The 26,798-nt window shown below is 27.9% G+C and overlaps 1 protein-coding gene across 1 annotated transcript; it reads left to right on the top strand.

Annotated features, from left to right (window-relative positions):
* The first annotated feature begins 414 nt into the window (after positions 1-414).
* On the top strand, positions 415-26,705 carry LOC129968264 (major facilitator superfamily domain-containing protein 10-like). Its single transcript, XM_056082120.1, has 13 exons — positions 415-542; positions 3,113-3,314; positions 7,165-7,255; positions 8,720-8,823; positions 9,499-9,657; positions 11,888-12,079; positions 13,145-13,241; positions 13,462-13,573; positions 15,087-15,142; positions 15,650-15,702; positions 16,450-16,540; positions 19,962-20,099; positions 26,584-26,705. The coding sequence occupies exons 2-13, from the start codon at positions 3,135-3,137 to the stop codon at positions 26,703-26,705; spliced, it is 1,395 nt and encodes a 464-aa protein (XP_055938095.1). The 5' UTR covers positions 415-542; positions 3,113-3,134.
* Positions 26,706-26,798: the final 93 nt, after the last annotated feature.

Here is a 26,798-nt window from a genome sequence, read left to right as displayed (position 1 = left end):
GCAGTTCAAAAATTTGACATCAGATGACGCTGTTGAATTTTAACTAGAGCTTCAAGTATATCGTTTATATTTCTTATTTATTTATCATTCTTAAATAATATCTTAAAATATGAAATGGACCACTTGTTTACAATTTCATGTCATGACTTGAGACAAAAATATTAAATATCTAAGTTTGGCTAATTTGAATTTGTCGACATGTATGATGTTTAATAATATGAAATAAAATTATTTCAAATTACGATAAAACTCATGCTGAAAATGGTTTGTGTGAATTATGGGAAGTAAAATAAACTTTTTTCGAGGAAAAGTATATAGAGCTGAGAAAAATTTACAGATTTCTTAAAATTAAACTTAACAGGTTTTTTTTCTAATTATGTTTGGCAACAGGTATTTGAAATCAGTTTTCATCTAGTTTTGCTTTTGAAATGTTCTGTTTCCCGAAACGGTATATAATATTGATAAGTTGGAATCAAATATCTCAGATTTAAAGATTAATAAAAAGTTGCTGAGAAAAAAATACCTGGCAATTTTAGATACAAGTAAGTGATTAATTGTGGTGTTTAAAACTGCACATTTTAGTAAAAACAGAGTAAATATTTATTGATATTTTGTTTGAATTATTATCTACAGTTACTCACAATACAAGCACCATAAAAATCGCATACGTTTCTTAAATTTTTTACAGCCTTCCTTTTTTTCCCCAACTATTATTTAATTTCTAAGTAAAAAATTATTCTAGATTAAAGGGCCGATAATTAAAACATACATTATTGAGCGATATATAATTATTTTTATTTTGAAAAGTTTGATTCATATTTCTTCAAAAAATTCTTATGTTGTTATAGATGGCACAAACAATTAATCTATATGAAATACGTAAGCTCTTCATTGTGTAAAATAATCAAGTTGTCTAGGTCAGTTCAATTCTGATTTTAAATATAAATAATTGTGTTTCTAATAGTTGAGAAATTACTATGTAATCCCACATATAAATTGAGAGTAAATGTCTCATTTGTAAGTTTACTCAAAATTCAAAACCTATATATATAAGCCAAGAGAAAAAAAATCCACTGACTTTTAAGCATATCATCAAAAGGATAAAAAGAAAAAAAAAAGATAAAATGAGTGAAATATTTTCCAATCAAGTTACTATAAGGTAAAATGACAAATTCGAACTATGATACTTTGGTAATTATTTCAAGCTAGCATATTTCCCCCCCCCCCCCCGTTCATTTGCTGTCTTGTATATGATCCATTATATATGCACTAGTTTTATTTTCTGTGTAATTTTTTTTTTTTTTTTTCAAAAGATGGTGGGGAAAAAATGCAGTTATTTACAGTTTGAAAAAATGCAGTTTGCATGCAGTTATTTACTTTAATAAATGCTTTTTTTTTGCAAATGCAATAAAGAAGTGTTCACAATAAATGTTAAATGTTTTCTAAATTAACACATAGTTTCATTGACTTATGAAGTTATAAAATCTGCAAACTAGATTATTAGTAAAATATTTTTTTGATTCTATGCTAATTTCAAGGTTTGAAATTTGGACATACAATAAACGCTTCTGAAAGCAAGAATTACATCATAATTATATTGTATGTTCTGTAAAGTCATCTTTCTATGAAAAAAAATGGGTTTTATATATTTTTTCTTTAAAAAATACTAATTAAATCCAAATTTTATTGTAATTAAAATGAAAAAAATAAATAAACAGTTTTATTTCTTCTTATTAAGCAGATGCATGATGCATTTTTTTAAAAGCTGGTGATTTGAACAATGACCTTAAAAGGATTTACAATAAAGATCATAGGGTGTTTCAATATTTCTCATAAAATGTTCTCTATCTCAATGTTTTTTTTTCATTTGGATAATTTTCTATTGTAAAATCTGACAGCTTCCATGCTTTTTATATTATCTTTGTTGAAGTATATTGGTTGGAGTTTTGACATTAGACAGAATTTTTTTCTGCTATCTTCCTTATTGCTCATATGTTTGATTTATTTTTAGTTAACTTTCTTGCTAATGATGAAATGCATATCTTCATACATAATATTAATTTTCTTAGATATTGATAAATTTTTATATCCTCCCCCTTCCCTTTTTTAAATATATTTATCAGCTCTATCTTTTTTAAGCATAGGTCAATTGTTCAATCAATTCATAATTATTATGTCAAAATAAAGAGTAAATGTAAAATATCAGACAATGAAATGTTCCATTAAATATTCAGCTTTTCCCAGAATTTCATCATTTTCTTCATTTGGAGTGGATGTTGCCAGCCTATAAATGCAGATATACAGCCTATATATGCAGGAGTAGATAAACAAAAACCTTGGTTTGGTGGTGGCACTCGTGAAACATTCACCAAGGAAATTGGAATAACTAGGTATAGATGGGTTTGCATGCCATGAAATAATTGTTAATGGCCATCCTTAAATGTCATTTGAAATTTAAAGAATTATAGTAATGTAGCCACTGCTGTATACTATATTACATCAGAAGAAAATTTTAGCATTAATCAAATGGGGACAACATAATGTTTATAAGTAAACTGGGTTTGTATTTTATACTGATTTACTGTATGCTATATTTTCAAAAGCAATATATATCATTTTTTGATTAAGAAATGTCTGAAATTAGAAATTAATTTATATATATATATATATGCACACACACACACACACATAGAGAGAGAGAAAGGTGTTAATAAATTTTTATATTTTATGTTTTGTTTATTAAGTATTTATACTAAGGAAATATTGCCTTATGGTTTTTTTCATAAGTGCTTCGAATTATTAAATTAACAGTAATATCTGCAACAAATATTTTAATATATATTACTGTTTAATTTAAATGGATAAGCTTATTTTGGACATTACTGTAGATTGATTCTGTTTGAATGTATATTTTCAAATTTTCTCTCATTATGATTTTTACAAATTTATTTAATTTCCTTGTATTAAATTTTGGTGTCATTCTGACATGTTAATTTATTTTATAAAGGAATTTTTTGATAGTTTAGGAATTATTTTTTTAAAGTTGTTTGTATTTGAATTATATGTTGTTTCTGCAATTTATTTTTATTTATGATTGTCTTGTTATGATTAGGAAATAAAGAAAGGATCAAATAATGCTTGAATCAGGTGACATGCAAGATTCGAAGATGCCAGCTTCCAAGAAAGAAACTCAAGACAAACTGTCTTCATCAGTGTATATAATATTTTTGGTAGTAATTGGGGATTTGTTGGGATTTACAGTAATTCAAACTCTTATGCCCTACATTTTTGAGTATTATGATGCAAATGAAAAGGTAATTATTTCTAAGGACAATTTTCTGAGAAATTTAATGGAATATTCATTGTTATATTTAAATTAGTTGTTCTTAGGAATGAAACTTATTTAAAAATTTGTCAGATTTTTTTACTATGTAAATTAAAAATAATTCTTTTAATTTTTACTTTTTTTATATTTACTTTCTCTTGTAATACTTTGTTGCATAATCTAAAAAAAGAAATTCAGTGGCTTGAATTTTTTTTTTATTATAAAAATGTAAATTAAAAGAAAAACAAATTTTTCATGTAAATAAGCCATTGACAAATGAATTATATGCTTTATATGGAGCAATATAGTCTGTTAATTAACACTTCTTTACAAATTGCAATGAACTCAATGTTTTTTAAACTAGTTGATATATTTTGAATTAATATCTTTTAGGTTAGTTAGAAATTGTAATTTTTTTTTCATAAAAAGGCACTTGGCTTTTTTTAAAAAAATAGCTTCAAACTCATGAAATTGTTATCCTATATAATAGCCTCCAAAAGTTAGCCTTTAAGCATCAAGTTCTTAGTTGTTTTTCTAAGCTCAGCATTAAAAAAATGACAATAGCATTAAAAGTCACAGCTTATATGCATAATAGTAACACACTTTAAGAAAACTTTAGAAAAACGATAAGACACTTTTAATTTAAAAAACTGAATTCTTATATAGGAATGGGAGAAATGTGCAAAAATCTGATCTTCATAATTTTGAGGGAAAATTTTGTATGGTTGTTGAGCTTTAATTATTATTTGTAGTTTTGTTGCGAATATCCAGGAGAGTCTAGCAATGTCTATGAGAAGTCGTTTGTGTGATTTTTTTAATGTAGTAGGTGACCAGATGAATGGAATTGGGTTGTTCCTACCTGATGCTGCTAAACATCTTGTACTGTATTCAAACAATTATGAGATCAGTTTCAATTAAGAGATTCTGATTCTAAAAGACATGGTTCAGGCTGACCATGAGTTATAATATCTGCATGGAGCTGTTACTTAACGCTTTTGGCCTGAAGAGGAGAAACACTAATATGACAGAGCTCATGGTAGATAATTTTGTGGCAGTAAGGCTAAGAATCTGCACTTTTATAATTTGTAGATGCATTTGCAATGCAGATCTATATACAAGACAATCAATTGTGGTCTCCCCTTAAAGACAGATCAGAGAGCTGCCAGTTTACTTTGGGAAAGGGAGCATGTTACCTGGACCTATCAGAGGGCGAGTTAAGATTTAAACTGGAAAGTGATTCAGGATGTTAGATAATCTGGAGAGAACAATATACAGATACAATCAATCCAACATTGTTGAAAATCTTAATTATAAAGGCAATGGAAGAAAGATTTAAGCAAGGAATTTTCCATGGCAGAACTTTTGAATAGTGTGAAATATCAAAATGAGAATCTTAATCTACAAGTCTACCAATATGCCATTAATATTGGTTTACGATTTTCTTTTGATGGATGGCAATTTGCAACTGCACTGAGCTTGGCTTATTGAGGATTATCTTAAGGATCTCAGTATGGAGTAAATGGAATGGGTAGCTTGATCCCCAAATCTAAATCTGATAGAGCTCCTTTAGGACTACCTTGGAAAACAGAATGTTGCTTTAAGCCCTCCCCCAAGATCATTAAATCAGCTGAAATAAGGATTGCTGCATGTCTAGTCTTCTCTTCCTATTTCAGTGGCTGCCAATTAAATTCTCAGTATGGTAAGTCAATACAGTTAGTGCATTGCAATTAGGGGTTGATACATTCCTTATTAAAACCCACTTTTATAAATGTTTCCAAGACATTTTTCCTTATTAAACAGTGAAGCTCTGCTTTTTCTAAGAACGGGTGTCCATTGCCCATGTTTGTGTTGAAATTAAGATAATTTCTATATTGCATTCATTAAAGATCTGTTTAGTGTACATTTGTCCCCAGTCTATTGTATCTATGTCTATTAATTTTCAAATTAGAAACTAAAACAAATTGCACCTTAACTTATGAAAACTAGTATATTTTTTGGATGATGGGAAGTTTGGAGTTGTTTATTCACAAAATTAATAAAAAAAATAATCTAAAATAAATCATTAACATGTTAAAAATGTGCTGAAATGTGAAACTAAATTGACCATCTTATTAAAAGAGAGACTTTCTAATGTACACTGCTTAGGGTTAGCAATTTACCACTGAGCTTAAACAATTAGAAATATATTTCTTAGAACATTTCTATTATGGAAATAATGAGATAATTATGGGAATAATATGCAACTCTGATAGTTTAGTTATTAGGCTGCGATTAGAGTGACAACCCTTACATCTAAAAATTCTAAAATTACTTAGTAAAAATCAACAATTTATTAATAATTCAATAGATGTAGGATCATTTATCTCAGATATGAAAACATACATTTTAAATACTACAAGTCTGAAAAATTCTGCTGTGTGAAGAAAAAAGAAACACAGTGGAAAGATTGAGATGGTTCCAAATAAAATGTTAAAACACTTAATCATAAGAATCATTTGGATTATGATGCACATTCTCTGAATTCTTTTTATAATTTAATGAAATTGTTTTGGGGAGAACTGATATTTTTAATGAGTTAAATTATCTGCATAAAAAGAGAGATTTATTTATTCTAATTTGTCTTAAAGGCCAAGTCATTGGCATCACGTGAAATACTCCACAGAAACATTTTCATTTTGACTTGAACGAATTCATTTGAAGATGTTTTATCAAAATAGATAATTTTTTTTCACTATGTCATTTAAAAAATATATGGCTTCAACTCTTCGAAAGATATTCTTGAATATTCTGTGACTCTATATTTTCGATTCAAAGTTTTGTAGGGTATTTTCTTTTTTTGGTATAAACAAACTGTATTTATAAGATATCAATTAGCTCAAAGTCAAACAACATTGCATGTTAAGAATGAGAAATTTGAAGAGATTTTCAAAATTAAAAATTACTAAAGTAGCTACATAACTTGATCTAATAAAAGAAAACTCTTTGAAATTTCTGGAATAAACAAACAATGGAATAAGAAGTATGAAAACATATTTTAGAATGCTGATATGTCCTTAAAAAAAGCCATGCTGATTCACTTCTTGAAAGTTTGATTGTGATTTATTTTGCAATATGATATTTCTAAATTATAACTGATGCTTGGTGATGAATATAATAATGTGTGTCCAATAACAATCAAATCTTTTTTTTTTTAACATTTCATTTAATAAAGGTAGCAATATAGAACATAATTTTTTAATATTTTTTTTCTTTTCTGATCTTTTAAATTAAAAATCAGCTCTATAGATAAGAAAAACTATAACATTCCTCTTTACTTAAGAAATTCATACTGTTAAGCTTTAATTATGTATTGTTTACATAAAAAATTTTAAAAAGAAAGCTATGCTACAATAATATACTAAAACAGTGAAACAAATTAAAAATAAATGTTGTTCTTCACATAAACAAGCTATTAAAACAAAAATTAAGATGCAATCATAAGATTGAAAAAACCCGTCTGTAATTTTTACATAAATATAGTAATTACAGTTTCCAATTAATTGTAGATATCAAATTTTTTACTTGCTGAATAATCTTTTTTTTTCATTTATTATCCTTAATGAACTTTTAAGATTCTTCTGTGAACTCTCTGTATCTTCTAACATGTGCCATTTTTTAAAAAATTAGATTTTGAATTTTTTTACTGACACCTCAGACAATTTTGATTCATTTATGAATAAATTACTTAATTTATATTTTATATACACTGTAATACATTTTGAAACTTGTGATAAACAAAATTTATTATTAATAAGGCTTTTGAATTTATTTTATTAAAATAATTTATCAGCATCTTATAGGATTATCTTTATCATTGGATGAAAGGCAAAATTCATCACTTTCAGGATTTGTTTGGAGTGCCTGATGAATTTAATAAAGTTCTGTTTGGAAGTATGTTTATTCATATACGTTATTTAACAAGCAATACCACCTATCTCAATTTTTTTCTAATTTTGCCTCATAAAAAAAGTGACTGAATTTATTTTTTACAAATGGTAAGGAATATTTTTGGTTTTCTTTCATATTTGATATGAATATAAGACTGTAAATTTATAGCAGATGTGGAAAAAAAATTAGGAATATTCTTTATTGTTTATAAAAAATTCAGTTCTTTTGCTCAAACATCAAGTAATTAAATTTGTATTGATAGGGATTCATGGTACATTATAATTTTAGAAAATAAATTTATTTCTTATAATATATTTGATGATCGTCATTTATTAAGATCATTACAATATTTATTTGTAAGCAAAACAGTAGTTTCAAGTAGCCAATACTTGAAGTTTGGAAATTTTGCTGTATCTGAATTATTTTTATTTTGCTTTTTCTAATATGTGTAAACCAAATAATAAAAATTTTCTTAAGTAAGCAAGAATTAAAAAAAATATTTTTGAAAGTCATTTTATTAAATGAAGACAATGATAATTTAAGTACAAAGTTGAAAATTTTTCAAAAATGAGTTCTTTGATCAATGGGGAGTTTGTAAAAATCTATTCATTTATTCATCTTCGTTTATCATCTGTAGCATTCATTATTCATTTTTTTTTGGTCAACAATGTCATACTTTTCTTAATTCTTTTTCCTTATTCATGTAAGAATAACCTAATATCCTTTGTAAGAATATCTTTTTTTTTCCAAGAAAAGCAACACATATTTTATGAAAATGTTTATTTTTCCTAAAATGTTATCTATTATCACTGCCTTTTCTATCTACTGATCATTGCCTTCTCTATGTACTGATCATTGCCTTCTCTATCTACTGATCATTGCCTTCTCTATCTACTGATCATTACCTTCTCTATCTACTGATCATTACCTTCCCTATCTATTGACCACTTTTTTCAATTCTCTTCCCATTTTGTTCTTCACTTTATGTGCATCAATCTCTGTATATATTTTATCAATCTCCATATATATTTATTCCATATTATAAATTTTTACATTTCTATTATTTAAATAACTGAGACATCATTATATGATGATTCGTTTTGCTGATAATTAGTTGAGGGAAGAAGGAAGAAATATGACGTGTTTTAAAACAATTCATTACAAATGCAGAATATTGCTACCTGCTTAATATTCTAATTATGAATATTTTTAATTCATATGACCTCTCACTCCCTTTCATTGTTTTTTTTAAAATGCAGCAAACATATGATTAAAATTTTTAACCTGATCTCCTAATAATCTAATTTATTACTTTTTGTATTGCAAAAATATAAATTTAAAAAAGAGAAATAATTCATTATGAAAAAATGGTAGATATAATAGAGTTGGAGTTTTCTGTTTTTGGTTTGTATTATTTTGTATAATTCTTTATCTCAATATAAATCTTTTTTTTTTTTATTATTTTAGCATTTATTGCTTCAGTTTTTTCTGCTCTACAATTCCTAGTTTCTCCCATTTTTGGATTTTTATCAGATGTTTATGGACGCAAAACTATGCTAATTGTATCTATGGTAATTATATTTATTTTATATTCTAATTAATGTACATACATAGTATATAATACAGATATTTTATATTCTTAATGCACGATTTTTTTTATAATGCATATAATGTACCTATATTCTTTGAAAGTTATTCTTATATAATTAAATACTTCAGAAAATTGTTTTCTGCTTAACTACTTAATTGATGTGCTAGTATAACACAATAACACAATTATTTAAAAATATTTTGTTAATAACACAATTATTCTACTTTTAAACTAAAGTTAAAATTTAATCATTCAAAGATGTTAATTCGATTCCATAAATTATTAATATTCTGTAGAATATATAATGACTCAAAGTAACACATTTCAAAATCAGAAGTGTTAACTAATTAAATAGAAGAGGCAGTTAAATGGTTAAAAACATTTTAAGTTTTTATTTCTAAAATTCAATGTAAATAAAATGTCGTTTACAAGAAATTTGTCTCTTCATGGTATCTATATTATGCTGTGTCAGTATTCTGTACACTGTTTATCATTGTGTAGATGGTAAACAATATTAATGAACATTAAATTTTGCTTTTTTAATTTTTAATTTTATTTTAATTTTACTGTAAGCTTTAAAATAGTGAAAAACATATTTATTATATTAAATCTTTTATATTTTATTTAACAATTCTAAGCACATTATATTTGATAGATCGGAATCGCTATTTCCTATGTAATTGGCAGTATTTCTGTCTATTTCTACTTATTTATTATTGCAAGAATAACTGGTGGCTTAAGCCAAGCAAGCATCTCATTGTCTGCTGCAATTATAACTGATTTGTATTCAGAGAAAAATCGAAGCAAAGGCATGGTAAGTCTTTTCTAACAACAAAAAATAAATAAATAAAATAATGGGACATATTTATGTAAGATGGTGCTCAGGACAATTATAAAAACTACACCCCCACTTCTTTTTTAAATGCAGTCTGGATTTCTTTTTTTATGAAATGTTACACTTGAGAGTATAAAGATTGCAAATGCATCTATACCTAAATAATAAAATTTATGTCATTTTTGAACTAATATGATTTATATATTACAAAGTAGCTACTTTGGTGGCCAGCTGCTTTGTTCATCATGCTAATAGTATTGATTTAGAAGAATCAATTGAATTAAAGTTTTTCAACTTATTTCATGTTTTGTAAATTAAAGGCATTAATTGCTGCCAGAAAATTTAAAAAATAAATTGAAAAAAAAAACCCTTAAAGAAGATGAATCAATATTTGAACCAACTTTTGATTCATTAACTAATTTAGAATGCATTGAATATTTTGAATTTAATCAAACTGGTGATTTAACCATTATAATCAGTTGTTAAAAAAGCATTAAACAGATTGATTTTCTAAAAACACTATAAAATTTATTAAAGATTATTTTTTTTAATTTGATCATACATAAGCTTAAGTTAAATTTCAATAAAAATGAAAATTTATTAGTCATCTTTGATGACCAACTGTTCATTAACAAAATCTTTATATTTAAAATAATTGATAAAACCAAAGAGCCAGTTCTCAGGCAGAACCACTTCACCAATTTTGAGAATTTTTATTTCAAGCAGAAGTTGAATGACATCTAGATACATCATCAATGATCCCCTGCTCTCAACCACCGTGCTTTTCTGAAGAAAATATAAGACACTACTTTACTGTCCATACTTTTTGAGGGATAGCTTCAATCTTCTTCAAAGTTCTTCAATCATAATCATTAAATAAAATTTTTAATGTTCTGATTTCATCAATTTTTATTTCATACAAAAGCTCATGATCCTTAATTTGTCATCAAGGGCCATTTGTTCCCTAAATTTCAACTTTTGAGAGATTTTGTATTATAAAAATTTGAGAGTTTCCAAACTCAACTACTAAACAGTTTTACAAATTTACTCTTCCAATTTATTTCAATTCTTTGGAATTGTAGTTAACTGATAAGAATGCTCTATTATTATTATGCAACCAAATTTTGAAGTAGTACTGTATTTTGTTGCGATGAGATTTTTTTTTGTATCAAATTTGGTTGATATGATATATTAATGTCATTGATGTAAACACCAAGATAACAAACATTAATAAATGATTAATGTAGTTATATCAATAAATTTTGATAAATTATTATCTTATTACAATAAAAAAGTAATAGAAGTATTAGTATATTTTTAAATTTTACAACCATATTATTATTAGAGCATTCTGTTTGATTAGCTATATTTCAAAGTGGCAAAATTGCCGCTTTTACAACAAAAATTGGCAAAATCTGTTCAGTTATTGAGGTTGAAGGATCTTTTAAAATTTTATTTTGCAGTATTTCTTAAAGCAGAGAGATAAAGGATAGTTGATCATTTAGGAGTAATGAGCTTTCATACGAAATAAAAAAGTTTTTTGTGATCTATACTACATCTGGGAACTCTATTGTGGTTTTTCCCTCCTACAAAAATGTACAGTGAAGTAGTGTTTTTTGATTTCTCTCAAAAATGGAGGATGGTGAATGATGAGAAATCATTGATTGTATACTTAGAATTCATGAGCACTTGTATAAAATAAAAAGTGTAAAAACTAGTTTGGTGGTTGGAATCAAAAACTCCCTGCTAGTGTGGTGCAGAAGTTGGACTGGAGGGACTTCTAACCCAAATATGGTACCTCTTCCATCATCTGGTTGAAAATTATGAGAACCTTTTTAGAATAATCCTGTTCAAATGTTTTTTTAAAATAGTAAAATCTAAAACAAACAAAAACAATCTTTATAGTCAGTATACATTAAAGTAATATTTTTTTTTCTCAATTATCCTCAAAAGTTAAGAAAGATGGAGAGCAGGCAATCAACAATGAACATCATCTAGAGGTCATAAACTTACATTTGGACCAAGAAATTGCAAAATTAAACCAGAGATTGTGCTTGATATTTGTTTGTTTTTTCTTATTATTTGAAATGCATAAATTTGATTTTTAAAAATTTACATTACAGCAGGTTTTTTTTTTTTTTTTTTTTTTTTTTTTGTATAATGATATTTGGCATTGTTAAATTTCTTATGATGTTTTTTTCATTTTTAGGCACTTTTTGGAATAGTTTATACAGTTGGTTTCAACATTGGACCTGTCATAGGTGCTGTCTTTGTTTCACAAGGAGTAAAATGTTCACAAAATTTTTATTTTCTTCCAACAATATTTGCTCTGATTATGACCATCATAGATATATTCTTATTAGTCTTCTGTTTTAAGGAGTCTCTTCCAAAAGAGAAACGAGTAAGTTTAAAAATTTGTTCCATTTATTATCTAAATATGCATTCAGTGTATGGTAATAGTAAAAACATAATGTATTGAAAATGAGAGGCTTTTGACCTCAAAAAATGTGCCAACTGAATTGGTGGGAAAAAAAATAAAACACACAAAAAAATTTTTTTTAAATTCCAGTTTTTTTAATGATTTTATTTGATCAATGTTAATCTAAACATTTGGATGCAAGAGTTCCCTTCATTAGTAAGCATACTTTAAATTTGAATGAGTAAACTAAATGATAATACTTAAAACTGTATTATCTTAAATTGAGAATTTTCACCAATTCAGTTTAAAGTAAAGATAGGTAAATTGTGAGAATATCTATTCGATAATTGAAAAATATTTTCTATTTCAAAATTTTTTTTAAATAATTTAAATTGAAATTTACAATGGATATAATATATTTATTGAATAGAAACTATAAAGAAGTTTCCTAAATATTTTCTAAAATAAGTGTAATTTCAGTTTTAAATGGAAATTGTTCTAAAACTTTAGGAAGAAATTGCTTTTTATTTCAATGACAGCCATTGCCAATTTAATCCATGACAGCCTTTTAAGAGCCATTGCATTAAAGTTTAATGTAAAAATTTATAGGTTGCTCTTTGTAGATATTTTGCTATCATTGAGCTTAAGATTCAGTTTTTTACAATGATATTTTATAAAGGTAAGTAGAAATGCTTCAACATTTAACTTAATTTTTAATTAAGATTCTATTTAATTTTTTAAAAAAAATCTCTCAAATTTTATAACTCTAATATTTTTCACTATAGAGCACTAACACATTCCTGTAAAAATTTCTTTGCTTTATTATTATTATTACTTGATTTTATAGAAATTGCCATTATTACTAATTAATTATCAAGATTTTCAAGGTAAATTATCAAGATTAAATTTGATATTTATTTAAAATGCAGTTATGCCAATTAAAAATACATCTTAAGTATATTTAGAAGTATATATATTTAAAAAGATGCATCAAAAACTGTCATTATCAATTTTTTTTAATCATTTCATTGTCTGTATATTTTCTAGGCTTTGTTTGTTGGACAAGGTCTGCCAAAAGCATTTCAATTTATAAATCCTTTTTCATTATTTTCTTTTAATCCTGTTATAAACATCAGACCTTCAGGTATTTATTTATTATTATTTTTTATTATAAGCAATCAAAAAGTGTCCTTAAATTATTTAATAAAATTTTCAAAATAATAATTAGTATCTGTATTAAAATGCCATGAAAAAATTCATTGAATAAACCTGTTGTATAAAGTTTTGCTTACAGTTAATTTGTATCATTACTTTACAGTTATGTTTTAAATGCTGTTTTCTTTTCTTTTCTTTTTTTTTCCCAGAGAAATGGACTTTGAAGAAACTTGGATTAACATATTTCTCATTTCTGTTTATTTATTCTGGGTTAAAATATTCTTTAACTTTTTTAATACATGCACATTTCAAATTAACAAGGTAAGTTTGAAACTTTTGCTTCAATTTAAAGCATTTCATTATTTTTTCTCCTTCAAATTTGTATTTAATCACATTTTGCTTCTAAGCTTCTGTAATCATTTTTAGAATTATTTAGATTACTGTGATAAAATGATACATTACAACAAATGCTACTTAAAAACTTGCAATTAATGTAAAGTAATAGTTTCATCTAGAAAATACAATATTACTATTTATTCACCAAACCATAAACTTTACAAACTAATGTGAATAGTGACTGACATATAATGGAGTATTTCATTTCATTATGAAGGTTTCCACCAGTTTTTCATTGAACACAAAGGGGTTTGCAGTTCAGAAATGAAAATTTTTTGCATGTAGTTTGTTGTTCCTCACAAATTTCCAACAACACTGCAAACCAAGATTTATTGGCCAATCAATACGTAAAGAGCTTTACATTTAAGTGTTACTAAAAACCTCCTTTCCTCTTCTATCAGTAGCTTATAAGGATTATTGATAATTTGCATTGTATTCGCTTAGCTCTCAAAGCTCATACTGGGTTATCTGTGAAAATAATTTCTTCAAATGACTGTCATGCAGTTCTTAGATCATTTCTTCAAATCTTACATGTACACTATTTTGAGCTGGCATGTTGCTAGAATCAATGTCATTTTGTAATTAGTTTAAATCCTGGATTAAGATGAAAAATGCATATTTGTTGTGAAGATATTTAAAAAAGTATATAAATTTTTATATGTTCTCATAGTGTTTATCAATATCATTGTAATCTGTTGTATCAATACCTTGTGCTTTTTACAAAAAATGGTCGAAGTACAGTTTGAGTGTAATAAATACACAAACACACGAGTTTTCTTTAAAGACTTTTTGAGGATCAGTTTTAAATGTCCTACAGAATAACAAATTCTTTTTCCATAATAAAAACAAAAATTTCATAATAACTAATTATGATTTATAATTCAGATCACATTAATTGATTGTTTGTTGTGAGAGTTTGAGCAAATAAAATATAATCAAGATATAAAGAAGAGTCAATATGAATGCATCAGCTCATAGTTTGGATAGCCTTTTTTTTATTGTATTATTATTAGTTTATTATTAAAAAATGGGAAGGAACAAATGAAAAACTATACTTAATGATTATGTATGTATAGTTATTATATATTTTAAGCTTAAAATATTATTTTCTTAACAAATAATTATTATAATTTGTGAAAAAAAACTTAAATATTGATTTTTATCAATTTGAAAATTTATAATTAAATATCTTACAGTTAAATATATTATGATAATTATAATCAACCTTTTAAAATATTTAAACAAATTCGTTTTTAAAAAATTAAATGATATTCATTGAATTTTTAGATATGATAAGATTTATTGATGATTTTATCAAAATTTAAAAATTTTTCTTTGTGAGAAAATTTGTGGCCATTTTGCTATAAATAAAGTGCTTTCTTAATTATCTACATTGCCTATTTTTAGATTTTAATTTCTTTTTCCTTTTCTTTTTTAGCATTCAGCAAGGGAAAATGTATTTATTTAGTGCTTTGATAATGATCTTGATTCAGTGTGAGTTATAAAGACTAATAATCACTAACTTTCTAATAAAATCTTAAGATAATATTGTTTAAAATATATTGTTAATCTTTAAGTGACTTCTTTTCTTGATATTGTTTTGTATTTGTTAGTTGAAAAGTAATTTATGTTAGAGTTTAATAATTAAAACATGAAACTAAGAACATATTTGATTTCAGATATTCCACAAATCAATGCATCTATATAATATCCTATGCCCATGTTTTATACCCTGTAAGTCATTGTATGTAATATGTATGAACATAATGTATTGATGCATAATGTAATTTTCCTAGTATAAGTCAGTATTTTTATGAAATACCAGTGAAGAAGGTGGACAAAAGCTATATTTCATTTAATGTCCTTGATTTTTGTTAGCGTATTTTAATATTGAAATTAATACATTTTAATTGCAAAGAATATTTAGATCAAAGAGAAATAAATATTCAACAGTACTTCAACAACAATTTGCAATATTTTCTTTTAAAAATTGTTTTCTAGGTTTTTATGTCAGAAGAATTCCTCCTGGTAAAGAAATAAAATCTGCTACTGTTGTAAGTATGACTCTTTACAAATTTAAATATGGGAAATGAAGTGTGCAAGTATATTATGAAATAAATTAATACAAAAATCGAATCCTTATTCCTGATCCATTTGAAAACTGGCATTTGGATCCTTTCTATCAAAGCTAAATCCATTCAGTACTCATAATTCGAATTGCAAGTTATTTAAGAATTAACTTCTCTTGGAAACATATAAATTTGCCTCAGCACTGTTGAATAATTTAAGTAAGTAATTTCACCTTGCTAACTCAATTAATTTAATTTGATTTGAAATAGAATAGCATTAACTGTAGGTAAAATTAATCTTTTTTCTTTAAATAATTGATGATATTTATTAAGGAATTACAGTAGAAAGCTAAAAGAAATATTGTATTCCTTCCACAGAAATTCTTAACTTTCTTATATATGTACTATTTATCTTTTATATATTTTGAATTTCTGATAATTTTGAAGATATTATATGCACTCATCATTTATTGGGGGTTAAAAATGGGTCACTTATTGGGGGTTAAAATTAAATTTATTTCTTTACTAATTTTGTAATAAATTTATTTGTTATTGGAATGCAGACACAGTTCTTTTGAATTCTTGTTAGTATTTCATTACTTTTTATTTAAAGTCTAACAAATTTTTGATATTTTCATTGATTAATTTACAGTGATTTATTCATCAATTAATTCACAAAAAATGGATACATATTTCATATTGATTTGCCATTTTAATATATCATAATTTCAGGGAGTCTTTCTGACCATCCCTGCATTTGTACTTATTGCCATTTCAAGCAGTGTTGAAATTTTATACATAGGACTTGCTTTACATGCTTATTGTAAGTACCACTTGCTTGTGAATTATGATGGTTTATCTGGAAAAGTATTTTGCTTTCTCTTTGCATTTCATTTCCTCTGTTATCACATTTAAAAATTACTAAGGATTAAATTTCTTCTTTAGTGGTATACTTCATCATCTTTACCTACATGTATGCTATCATTTCAAGCAAACCATTGGGAGTTATCTGAAATTTTCGTGCATATTTTCTAATATAGGTGTTTCTCCCTTTTCCTGCTTAAAATTGTGGATCTTGACAAGACCATTAATGCAAAGATAGCACAAATTTTTAATTTCACACATGAGAGCTCTGTGCTGAAGCATAGCTGTGTGCTTAATATAGCAAAGAAAACCGACTTTCTTTTCTATAAACTGCATGCTATGGGCAAACAATAGTTATGAGAGATTGATCTTTGACGCAGTCTAGCATTTTTTACTGAATCTAACATTTATCTTTGGCGATTAATTGCTGCTATAGGTACCAGAAGATTGAATATGTATTTGTGAAGACAATTTTTTCCAGGCCAATTAAAATCAAATTTTGACACAGAACTACAACTGTATCCATGAAATTACATACCAAATACCATTTAAATAAGGCTTTGCCTTTTTGAGTTATCACGTTTGCATGAACGAGAATGAACAGACTCATAGATGATGAATTCCTTTGATGTATTTAGTTCCAAATTGAATCTATATTTAGATGTTTATGTACCAAATACATCAATTTTGTGTATTAACTCTTATCCATCTAGTTCTCTTCATTTTATAGATTTTATATTAACTTGTTCTTAGACTCCTTCTAATGGATTTCTTTCAAAATTTTATAAAATTTACAAACTTGATGTAAAAACCGTATAACAAATTTCATCCGTCTAGCTCAAAGGGTTTTAGCTATCGTATTTATAAACTGACATAAATCCAAAAATGCATTTTTCTGTCTCAGGTTTTTTTTAACGATTACTATACTTTTCCTATGTATACTGTGTATATGAGAAGGTAAAAGCTGCTAGATTTATATTTAAAATTATTAGTAAACCCAAAGAACCTGTCACCAATTTCAACTACTGATCCGGTTTCACTAATTTTTGTTTCATATGAATATTCATGATTTCGAAATGTTTTATAAATTACCTTCCCCTTTCTCCCTTCAATTTTGCAAAATAAATAAATAAAAAAAAATCGAAATAATTCTACTTCACTGTACATTCTCTGTGGAGAATACCCGCGTCAGAGTTCTCCTAAAAAATCACTTAAACTATTTTGAAAATTGTTATTTCATAGAAAAGCTCATTATACGTAAATATATCTCTAATAGTCGCCTTCCACACCTTTCCCTCTCTTTTGTTCATTTTCGGAAGAAAAAAAAAAAAAATATTTCACAACGAAAATGTATTATTTCGAAAAATTTTGTTCCATATGAAGGATTGTCTAACTCTTTTTCCTACATTTCTATAAATATGCAAGAATACAATTTTAGATAGAGTTCTTAATCTCCGCAACTAGATCAGTTTCTTCAATTTTTGTCGCTACTTTGATGTCTAGTTTAACAATATTACTTTATCTAGCTGTAATGAAATATTCATCAAGATTAATAGATTTGACTAAATTATACTATTTAAATAAATATATTATAAAAATAAAATTTAGTTTTAATTTAGTAATTTTGTCTTGCGAACTCAACTTGACTGTCCCTTTGATCTCACCCATTACTTTAAATGCAGGATTAATAAGAAATAAGTTTTCCACTTCAAAGAATTCTAGAATGCTTTCCATTGTCCAAATGATATAAAATTTGAACTGCAGATAATTCAAAGGATGATCGGGACATTTATTAAATAATATATATATAATAGCGCTATAATACACATAAAATATTTATTGCCTTTCATAAATGTAATTAATATAACAAAAGTAGTATTAAAATTGCTCCGTATTCTCCCTTTCGTGTTCAACAATGCGCTCTAACCGCAGAACCAAATTTGACCGGAATTAGTCTGCCGAATATTAAGAACATGGCGTCAAGTAGTGTCCTTCAGATCTGGCGAAAATGCTGGCCTTTGACGATTGACATTGCCCTTCAAGTAATCCTAGAACCAAAAGTCGCTGAGCTGATATTCGGCGAACAAGAAAGCCATGCTATTGGAAAATGATGAGTAATCATCTATGTACTACTATCTTAGCAGTTTCTTTACTTGACGATCAATATGATGAAGTGAGCCATCCTGCATGAAAATGATGTCCTCTAGGCATTCACGCTGCTGAAGTTCCGGGATGGCAAAATCCCGCAGCATATCGAGGTACCATTGTCCTGTGACAGAAAAAGTTTGGATTCTATTTGCAGTTATTTTTTCAAAAAATACTGTCCAATGATAAAATAGCCGTAAAACCACACCATGCTGTAACTTTTTCCGGATGGTTTTCCACTGCCCAAATCCTACAGTTGTGGGTGTTAACTTGCTCATTGAGGCAAAAGTTAACTTCATCTCTTCACAGAATGCTGCATGACCAAAGGACGTCAACTACTATGCCAGCAAGAAACTGAAGGGCTCTGAGTCCGCATCAATCGTTCAAGGCTGTGCAACAGGTGATTTCAAAACCATTTTTCGATGTAGGTATTTGCTTTCATCTTCTACTTGGAAGAATGTCAGGTTACCCAATTGTTTCAAATTTCTATACTTTACGACAGGCATATGGAAACATTAGACCTCTTCGTACACACTTCATACGATGGAATTCTTTTATAGCTGCTGCGGAGTTCTTCTAATTCTTGTAGAACAATGTTACCAGTAGTGTGTGTTTTTTTCTTTGTGTGTGTGTGTGTGTATAAAATTGGTATGATTTGCATAGAAGTAATTAATGCTTATGCAGAATCCATCTTGTTTTTATCCAAAAAGTAAGACTAATAGCTATGCGCTGTAGGGCAAATGATGTTTCAAATTTTCAATGTATACAAATAAATACCATTTGTGCTATTGTGCCTGATGAATTTTGGTACGGTTTTTTTGAATTTAATAAATATCTAGCGCATCATTTGAATTATCTATAGTTCAAATTTTTTCTCATTTGGATCAACAGAACTCATTCTAAAGCCCTCTGAAGTGGGAAACTTATTTCTTGCTAAACCTTTATATATATGGTGGGCTAACGAACGGACACTGAAAGGGACTAGTCAAATTTTAATGTGTATGAAACATATAAAGACAAAAAACCTTCTCAATTTGCAGGTAATATTAGATTTATTGTTACATTATTTAAGCTTAATTAAAACTTTAAATTTTTTTGAAGTAACCTCTGTTAGCAAAAGTGTATAATATTTCCGTGGTTTTATTCGATATTCTTAATGCTGTTTATTATCTTGAAGATATCGTATTAATATTATTTGGCATTTTGTGCAAATAGAGACTGTTATTCATTTTCAGCCTCTGCTACAGTTGTGCCATGTCTCACAACTATTGCTTCAAAATTTGGTTCTACAAACCAGAAAGGTACTGTTTTAGGTATTTTTAGATCTTTAGGATCCTTGGCAAGAACTTTCGGCCCTCTTGTGTCTATTATTGGTGAGTATATATGTATATATGAAGTAACACAAGTCATAATAATCAATTTAGGATTTTAAAAAGTTTTGTTACCTTTATCACATGTACAGTATATCTTTAAAGTTTATGCATTTGTGAAAAACGGTATTAGATTATTATTTTCGTTAAGATGCTTTCTGATATTTGGAAAACAACTTAATTAAATTCTTCTAATTGCTAATCTTGATTTAGGTATATTTTTCGGCATTTTTTATAACATTGATAAAAAATATCATATCGTAAAGTAATTGAAAATGGAATAAAAGGTAATTATTAAGAACATTTCTTTAAATACAAATTTTTTCTATAAGATAATTTTAATCTGTGTTAATTAACTTTGGTTTCCAATTTATTCTATTATTAATCATTTTTGCTGTTTCATTTTTATAGTATGTAATCTAAGCCTATTGACTCTACCAGAAGATAAGTGAATAAATTGACTGATGAGTGATTTTATTTTATTATGGATTTATTACTTAAATGAGGCATGATTTTAATAATTTTTAGATCACGTTTATTAATTACTTTGATAAATGAAAATATTAAATAAAATTATTTCAAAGACTACTTTTTTCTAATTTTTTTTATGTTATCAGGTTAGTGTTCTGACCATCAAATATTTAAAATTATAACTTTTGATAGAATTATATTTTAAAATCGGTGAACTTTCACAGTTTATATATTTATTATTTTAATATTAGTTTAGCATCTCTTCAAAAGATTTTTTATTTCACATATTTTTCGTATGTGATATAACTCTTATGCATAAATTTTTAATATTTAAACATTGAGAATTATTACATTTGAAATTTGTGAACTCTAATTTTATTAGTGTTACTATTGTTACGTCATGGCATGCAAGAGCGCCACCTACAACAAATGTGATCTTGTACATTCGAATGCTGTAACCCGTTGAAAGCGGTTGCACAAAATAAAGCCTGAATAACTACATAACGTCATCCGTATTTTCTTCTAATACATCCATTTTTAATCGACGATAACATTGGTCAAAAGCGAGCCGGAGCAAATACCATGGATAAAAAAGTTGAAAAAAGCGATGACCGAGAAGCGGTTTCAGAAAAGAAACTAAATAAACTGAAAGGCTCGATAAAAACTACTTTGAAAAGAATCGAAAGTTTTAGTGCCGAAAAGTCAGCTTCGAAAGACATTAACGCAATGGAATTAGAAGTGAAATTAAGGAAACTTGGACAATTGCAAGCACAGTTGGACAAGATATCCGAACAATATTGCGGTATTGAAACGTCGGAAGATATAGAAACCATCCTAGAAGATATTGATCAAATAAATATACGGATTGAAGAAACAGAGGTAGGTCTGAAATTGCTATTAAATTCAATTAAAGATGAATTTAAAATTAACCCTGTTTCAAAGGATAATGCAGTAACTAAAATCCGACTACCGGAAATTCCATTACCAGAATTTTCTGGAAAAATAGCTGATTTTGCAAATTTTAAAAATTTATTTGTTAATTTAATTAGCAACAATGAGCAATTAAATGATTCTCAAAAGCTGTATTATCTCCGTGCATGTTTAAGAGGAGAAGCTAAATTATTAGAATCGTCTAGTGATAACTTTCAATCACTCTTTAAAGCATTATCAGATCGTTATGAAAATCAACGTCAATTGATAGAATCTCATATATTAGAAATAATAAATTTTGAGAAAATTCGTAGCGAATCTGCTAAAGAACTGTGTGCCTTAATAGACTGCGTTAATAAAAACATCAGAGCGTTAAAGGTTCTTACATTCGAACAAAATAAGCTATCTGATTTAATGCTTGTAAACATCATTCTACAGAAAGTAGATAAAGAGACAAGGAAGCAATTCGAGCTTTCTCTAAATACGGCAGAAATTCCTACATTTGAAAATTTGATGAAATTTCTAGAAAAGCGAAGTTCTTTGTTAGAAAGTATTAACCGTATTCCTAGTAAATACGAACGTCCACAAAATACGAGCATATTTAAAAGAGCGAAAACACTTATAATTAATAATAAAAATTCCAATGCTAAAGCTTGTATTTTATGCAAAAACTATCACGCACTATTTAGATGCGTTACTTTTCAAAATATGTCTATCGATGACAGAAAGAACTTTGTTAGGAATAACAAATTATGCATTAACTGTCTTAAACCTCACCCGGGGATCTGCAAATCAAAATATTCTTGCAACATTCCAAGTTGCGGTAAAAGGCATAACTCGCTCATACATGATGAGTCAGCTGAAAATCGCGCTACCACTTCAGATTCAAGGGCACGGGCGAGCGAAAGCCAAACAGCTGCAGAAACGAAACCGAAACTAAACGTACTAACCGAAGTATCTGCTTTGACATTGAATCCGATAGAAGGGAATAAATCAGTTATATTAAACACTTCTTATTTATGTAAAAACTGCAGATGGTCGCAGAGTTCAATTAAGAGGGCTCTTAGACAATGCTTCGACTTTATGTATTCTTCGAGAAGATGTAGCTAGAAAATTGGGAATCAAACTAAAATCAATAAAACAAGGCATAACTGGTATAAATGGAATTACGCAGTTTATTAAACACGCTGCTAACATTGAAGTATCAAATCGAGATTATTCATTTTCACACATGGTGAAATGTTCTATTCTTCCTAAAATAACCGATGAGATTCCTGTATCGAAATTAAATATATCTGCATTAAATATTCCCTGTTCAATTGAACTAGCTGATTTCAATTTCCACACACCAGGTCAAATTGATATACTATTAGGAAGTGAGCTATTTTTTGAGATTTTAAAACCTGAGCAACTTCGTCTGCAAAATGGAGATGTAATATTACAAAATACTAAGTTTGGTTATTTAGTTACAGGCATTCTTCCCCAGTTACCTCAAAAAGCCAATTGTTATCTCGTAAGTGAACCAAATTTAGATGAGGCAGTTAAACAATTTTTTGAATTGGAATCATTGCCGGATAATGTTAAAGAAATAACAAAGAGTGAAGAAGAAATTTATTGTGAGGAGCATTTTGTTAAAACCTATAAAAGAGATAAAACGGGAAGATTTATAGTTCAATTACCCATAAAGGAAAATGCCGAATCATTACTAGGAAATTCCAAAGGAAATGCAATCAAGCGCCTAAATGGTATCTGGAATAAATTAAACAAAAATAATACTATGGAAATCTTATATAAAGAATTTATGCGAGAATATGAGAGTTTAGAACACATGGAGGAGATAAAAATTGAAGATGATAGCAATGTGAACTATTACATTCCCCACCATGCGATATATAAACCTGAGAAAACGTCAACTCCCTTAAGAGTGGTTTTTGATGCAAGTGCAAAAACAACAAGTGGATATTCTCTGAATTCCATTTTACTAAATGGAGGTATTATTCAGCAAGATCTTTTTTCCATAGTAAGTAGATTCAGAAAGCACAGATATGCATTTAGTGCAGATATTAAAAAAATGTACAGACAAATACTGATCGATCCCACTCAAAGAGACTTACAGCGTATTGTCTGGAAATCAAGTGCTGATGGTCCAGTGAAGATTTACAAACTGTCTACAGTAACCTATGGAACAGTTTCTGCGCCATTTTTGGCTACCAGGACCTTAAGAGCTTTAGCAGATGAGGAAAAAAAGGACTTTCCTAAGGCTGCAGATGTGATTTGTTCTGATTTCTACATGGATGACATTCTGTCAGGTGATGCAACGCTAGAAGATACTAAAAATCTTCAAACCCAGATTTCTGAACTCCTCGGAAGAGCTGGATTTGAGCTTCACAAATGGGTCGCTAATAACTCTAATTTACTACAAAACCTGTCTACCACATCCTATTCATTTTCGAAAGAACAAGGTGTTAGTTCTGTAAAAACATTAGGTATGTTTTGGGATCCAAAAGAAGATTGCTTTACATATAAGGTAAAGATCAAGCCTAAGGACTCTTTTTCAAAAAGGGAAGTGCTGTCAGAAATAGCGAGTCTTTATGATCCACTTGGACTTTTAGGCCCTCTCATTACAAAGGCAAAAATATTTATCCAAGGACTTTGGAAGATAAAATTGGACTGGAATGAAAAATTACCATCTGATGCAATGACAGAATGGAAAAGGTTCTACATAAAACTCTCGGAAGTAAACAACTTCAGAATTCAAAGGTTTATTCTACTTCCTGATGCAATTCGCATTGAGATTCATGGATTTTCTGACGCATCAGAACGTGCCTATGCTGCTGTTGTCTATTTAAAGTGCTTCACCCAATCTGGACAGTTTAAAACTAGTCTAGTGTGCAGCAAATCCAGAGTGGCTCCATTAAAGTCACTTACCATTCCCCGACTTGAACTGTGTGCTGCGTTGCTGTTATCTAGATTAGTGAAAAAGATAGTTCCAATTCTGCAATTACCCATTGATGTTATCTCATTGTGGACAGACTCTACTATTGTTTTGGCGTGGATCGAGACTGAGCCCTATAAGCTAAAAACATTCGTCAGCAATAGGGTTGCGGAGATCCAAACGCTCACATCAGATTGTCATTGGAAACATGTAAGTAGCAAAAACAATCCTGCTGACATTATTTCTAAAGGATGCAGTGCAGATGAACTCATAAGAAATAAAATGTGGTTTGCTGGTCCAGATGAACTTACTGATGAACCAGTAGACAATCAATCCATGCAGGATTTTGCTTTTGTTGATGAACTAAAATGTGTTGTGACTCTGAATATTAATGACTCTAATTCAAATTTTTATGATGAACTGTTTAATCTTACAAATAATTTCATAAAATTAATTAGAATAGTTAGCTTTATTTTCAGGTTTATTAACAACACTAAAGCTAAGGAGTCTCGTAATAAGATAAGTAAATATTTAACTACTGAGGAGCTGCAAAAAAGTACTGAATATTTAGCTAGTGTAGCTCAGTTGAGTGAATTTAAATCAGAAATAGATGCACTAAATAAAGGTAAAAATATTTCTAAAACAAGTAAGTTAAGATCTTTAGATCCATTCCTAGATGAAAAGGGATTACTTAGAGTTGGCGGTAGACTTAAAAATTCTGACTTGCCATTTGAATCTAAACATCAAATAATTTTACCCAGTAAGCATACATTCACTAAGTTACTTTTTGAGCATGTACATAAAAGATGTCTACATATTGGTGCACAAGGTTTGTTACATCAAATTAGACTACAATACTGGCCCTTAAATGGTAAAGGTATTGCAAGAAAAATTGTCCATGATTGTATTAGATGTTTTAGGCAAAGGCCTAGGGTGTTAGACCAGTTAATGGGAAATTTACCTTCAGAAAGAGTAACTCCTAGTTCTCCATTTTTAAATTCTGGGGTAGATTTTTGTGGCCCTTTTCAAATAAAGTTTAAAAACCAAAGAAAGGGAATATATTCAAAGGTTTATGTAGCGATTTTTGTATGTTTGTCAGACTAATGAGACTTTAGCCAATTACCTATCCGCAGAATCAATCCAATGGAAATTTATTCCCCCTTCTTCTCCCAATTTCGGAGGCTTATGGGAAGCAGGAGTAAAATCATTTAAACACCATCTTTATAGAACTTTAGCTAACAGTAAAATAACTATTGAAGAATTTGAAACAATAGTAATTCAGATTGAAGGTATACTTAACTCACGTCCCTTAATTCCATTAGCAGATAATATTAATGAATATGAAGTTTTAACTCCTGGACACTTTATCATTGGACGCCCAATAACTTCAATACCTGAACCGGAAATTGTAGACATTTCTGACAATAGGTTGTCGCGCTGGCAATATACTACCAAATGTGTTCAAACAATTTGGAAACGCTGAAAAATTGACTATTTGAACCACTTACAGCAAAGAAATAAGTGGCAATTCAAAAAAATAATGTTAAGGTCGAATGTTTAGTATTGTTAAAGGAAAATGATTTGCCTCCTTGCAAATGGGCAATGGCTAGAATTTTAGAGATAATTTATGGAAATGAAGGCAGAGTAAGAGTTGTTAAATTAAAAACTAACACAGGTATTTTTACACGCGCTATTTCAAAAATTTGTCTCTTACCAATAAGGGATAACTTTGAAAATTAAAATAGTTAAGATAATTGTATATATTGTACGTACATAATAATTTTATTTATATCATGTTTAATATATAAATTTAATATATATAAATTAATTAATATATATTTTGCAATTTTGTTGTTCACTTGTAAATATTTCATCTGAATAGTTTATTTATTTGGTTTTAGAAAATGTAAGCTAATTGTATAATTAAAGGTGTTTTGAAATCTTGCATATTTCAACGCCGGGCGGAATGTTACGTCATGGCATGCAAGAGCGCCACCTACAACAAATGTGATCTTGTACATTCGAATGCTGTAACCCGTTGAAAGCGGTTGCACAAAATAAAGCCTGAATAACTACATAACGTCATCCGTATTTTCTTCTAATACATCCATTTTTAATCGACGATAACAACTATTTTATATTTCTTTTCAGCATACTGGAGCTTAATACCAACTTTTTCTTATTGTATTGGCGGTTTGTTGCTTATTGTTCCATTAATTTTGATACTGAACTTGAGCAAGGAACTTCCAACTATTGCTGAGAAAGGAAATTAACATTTTTTAAGTACAAAATTTACATTGGTTTCACACAAATATATACAATTTTTATTTTTACATATCTCCTTTTTTACTTCTTATTTATGCATT

This window comes from Argiope bruennichi, chromosome 5, assembly GCF_947563725.1.
Source record: "Argiope bruennichi chromosome 5, qqArgBrue1.1, whole genome shotgun sequence".
Classification (NCBI taxonomy): domain Eukaryota; kingdom Metazoa; phylum Arthropoda; class Arachnida; order Araneae; family Araneidae; genus Argiope; species Argiope bruennichi.
The sequence above is the reverse complement of the archived record's forward strand: the minus strand, read 5'-3'. Positions and strand labels throughout refer to the sequence as shown.

What these genes read in the sequence shown, in the direction of transcription:
- LOC129968264 (XM_056082120.1), top strand. Translation starts at nt 3,135, where the DNA reads ATGCTTGAATCAGGTGACATGCAAGATTCGAAGATGCCAGCTTCCAAG. An exon ending in TAATAAAGTTCTGTTTGGAA is followed by an intron (nt 7,256 to 8,719) that starts GTATGTTTATTC and finishes TTATTATTTTAG; the next exon opens with CATTTATTGCTTCAGTTTTT. An exon ending in CTCTTCCAAAAGAGAAACGA is followed by an intron (nt 12,080 to 13,144) that starts GTAAGTTTAAAA and finishes TATATTTTCTAG; the next exon opens with GCTTTGTTTGTTGGACAAGG.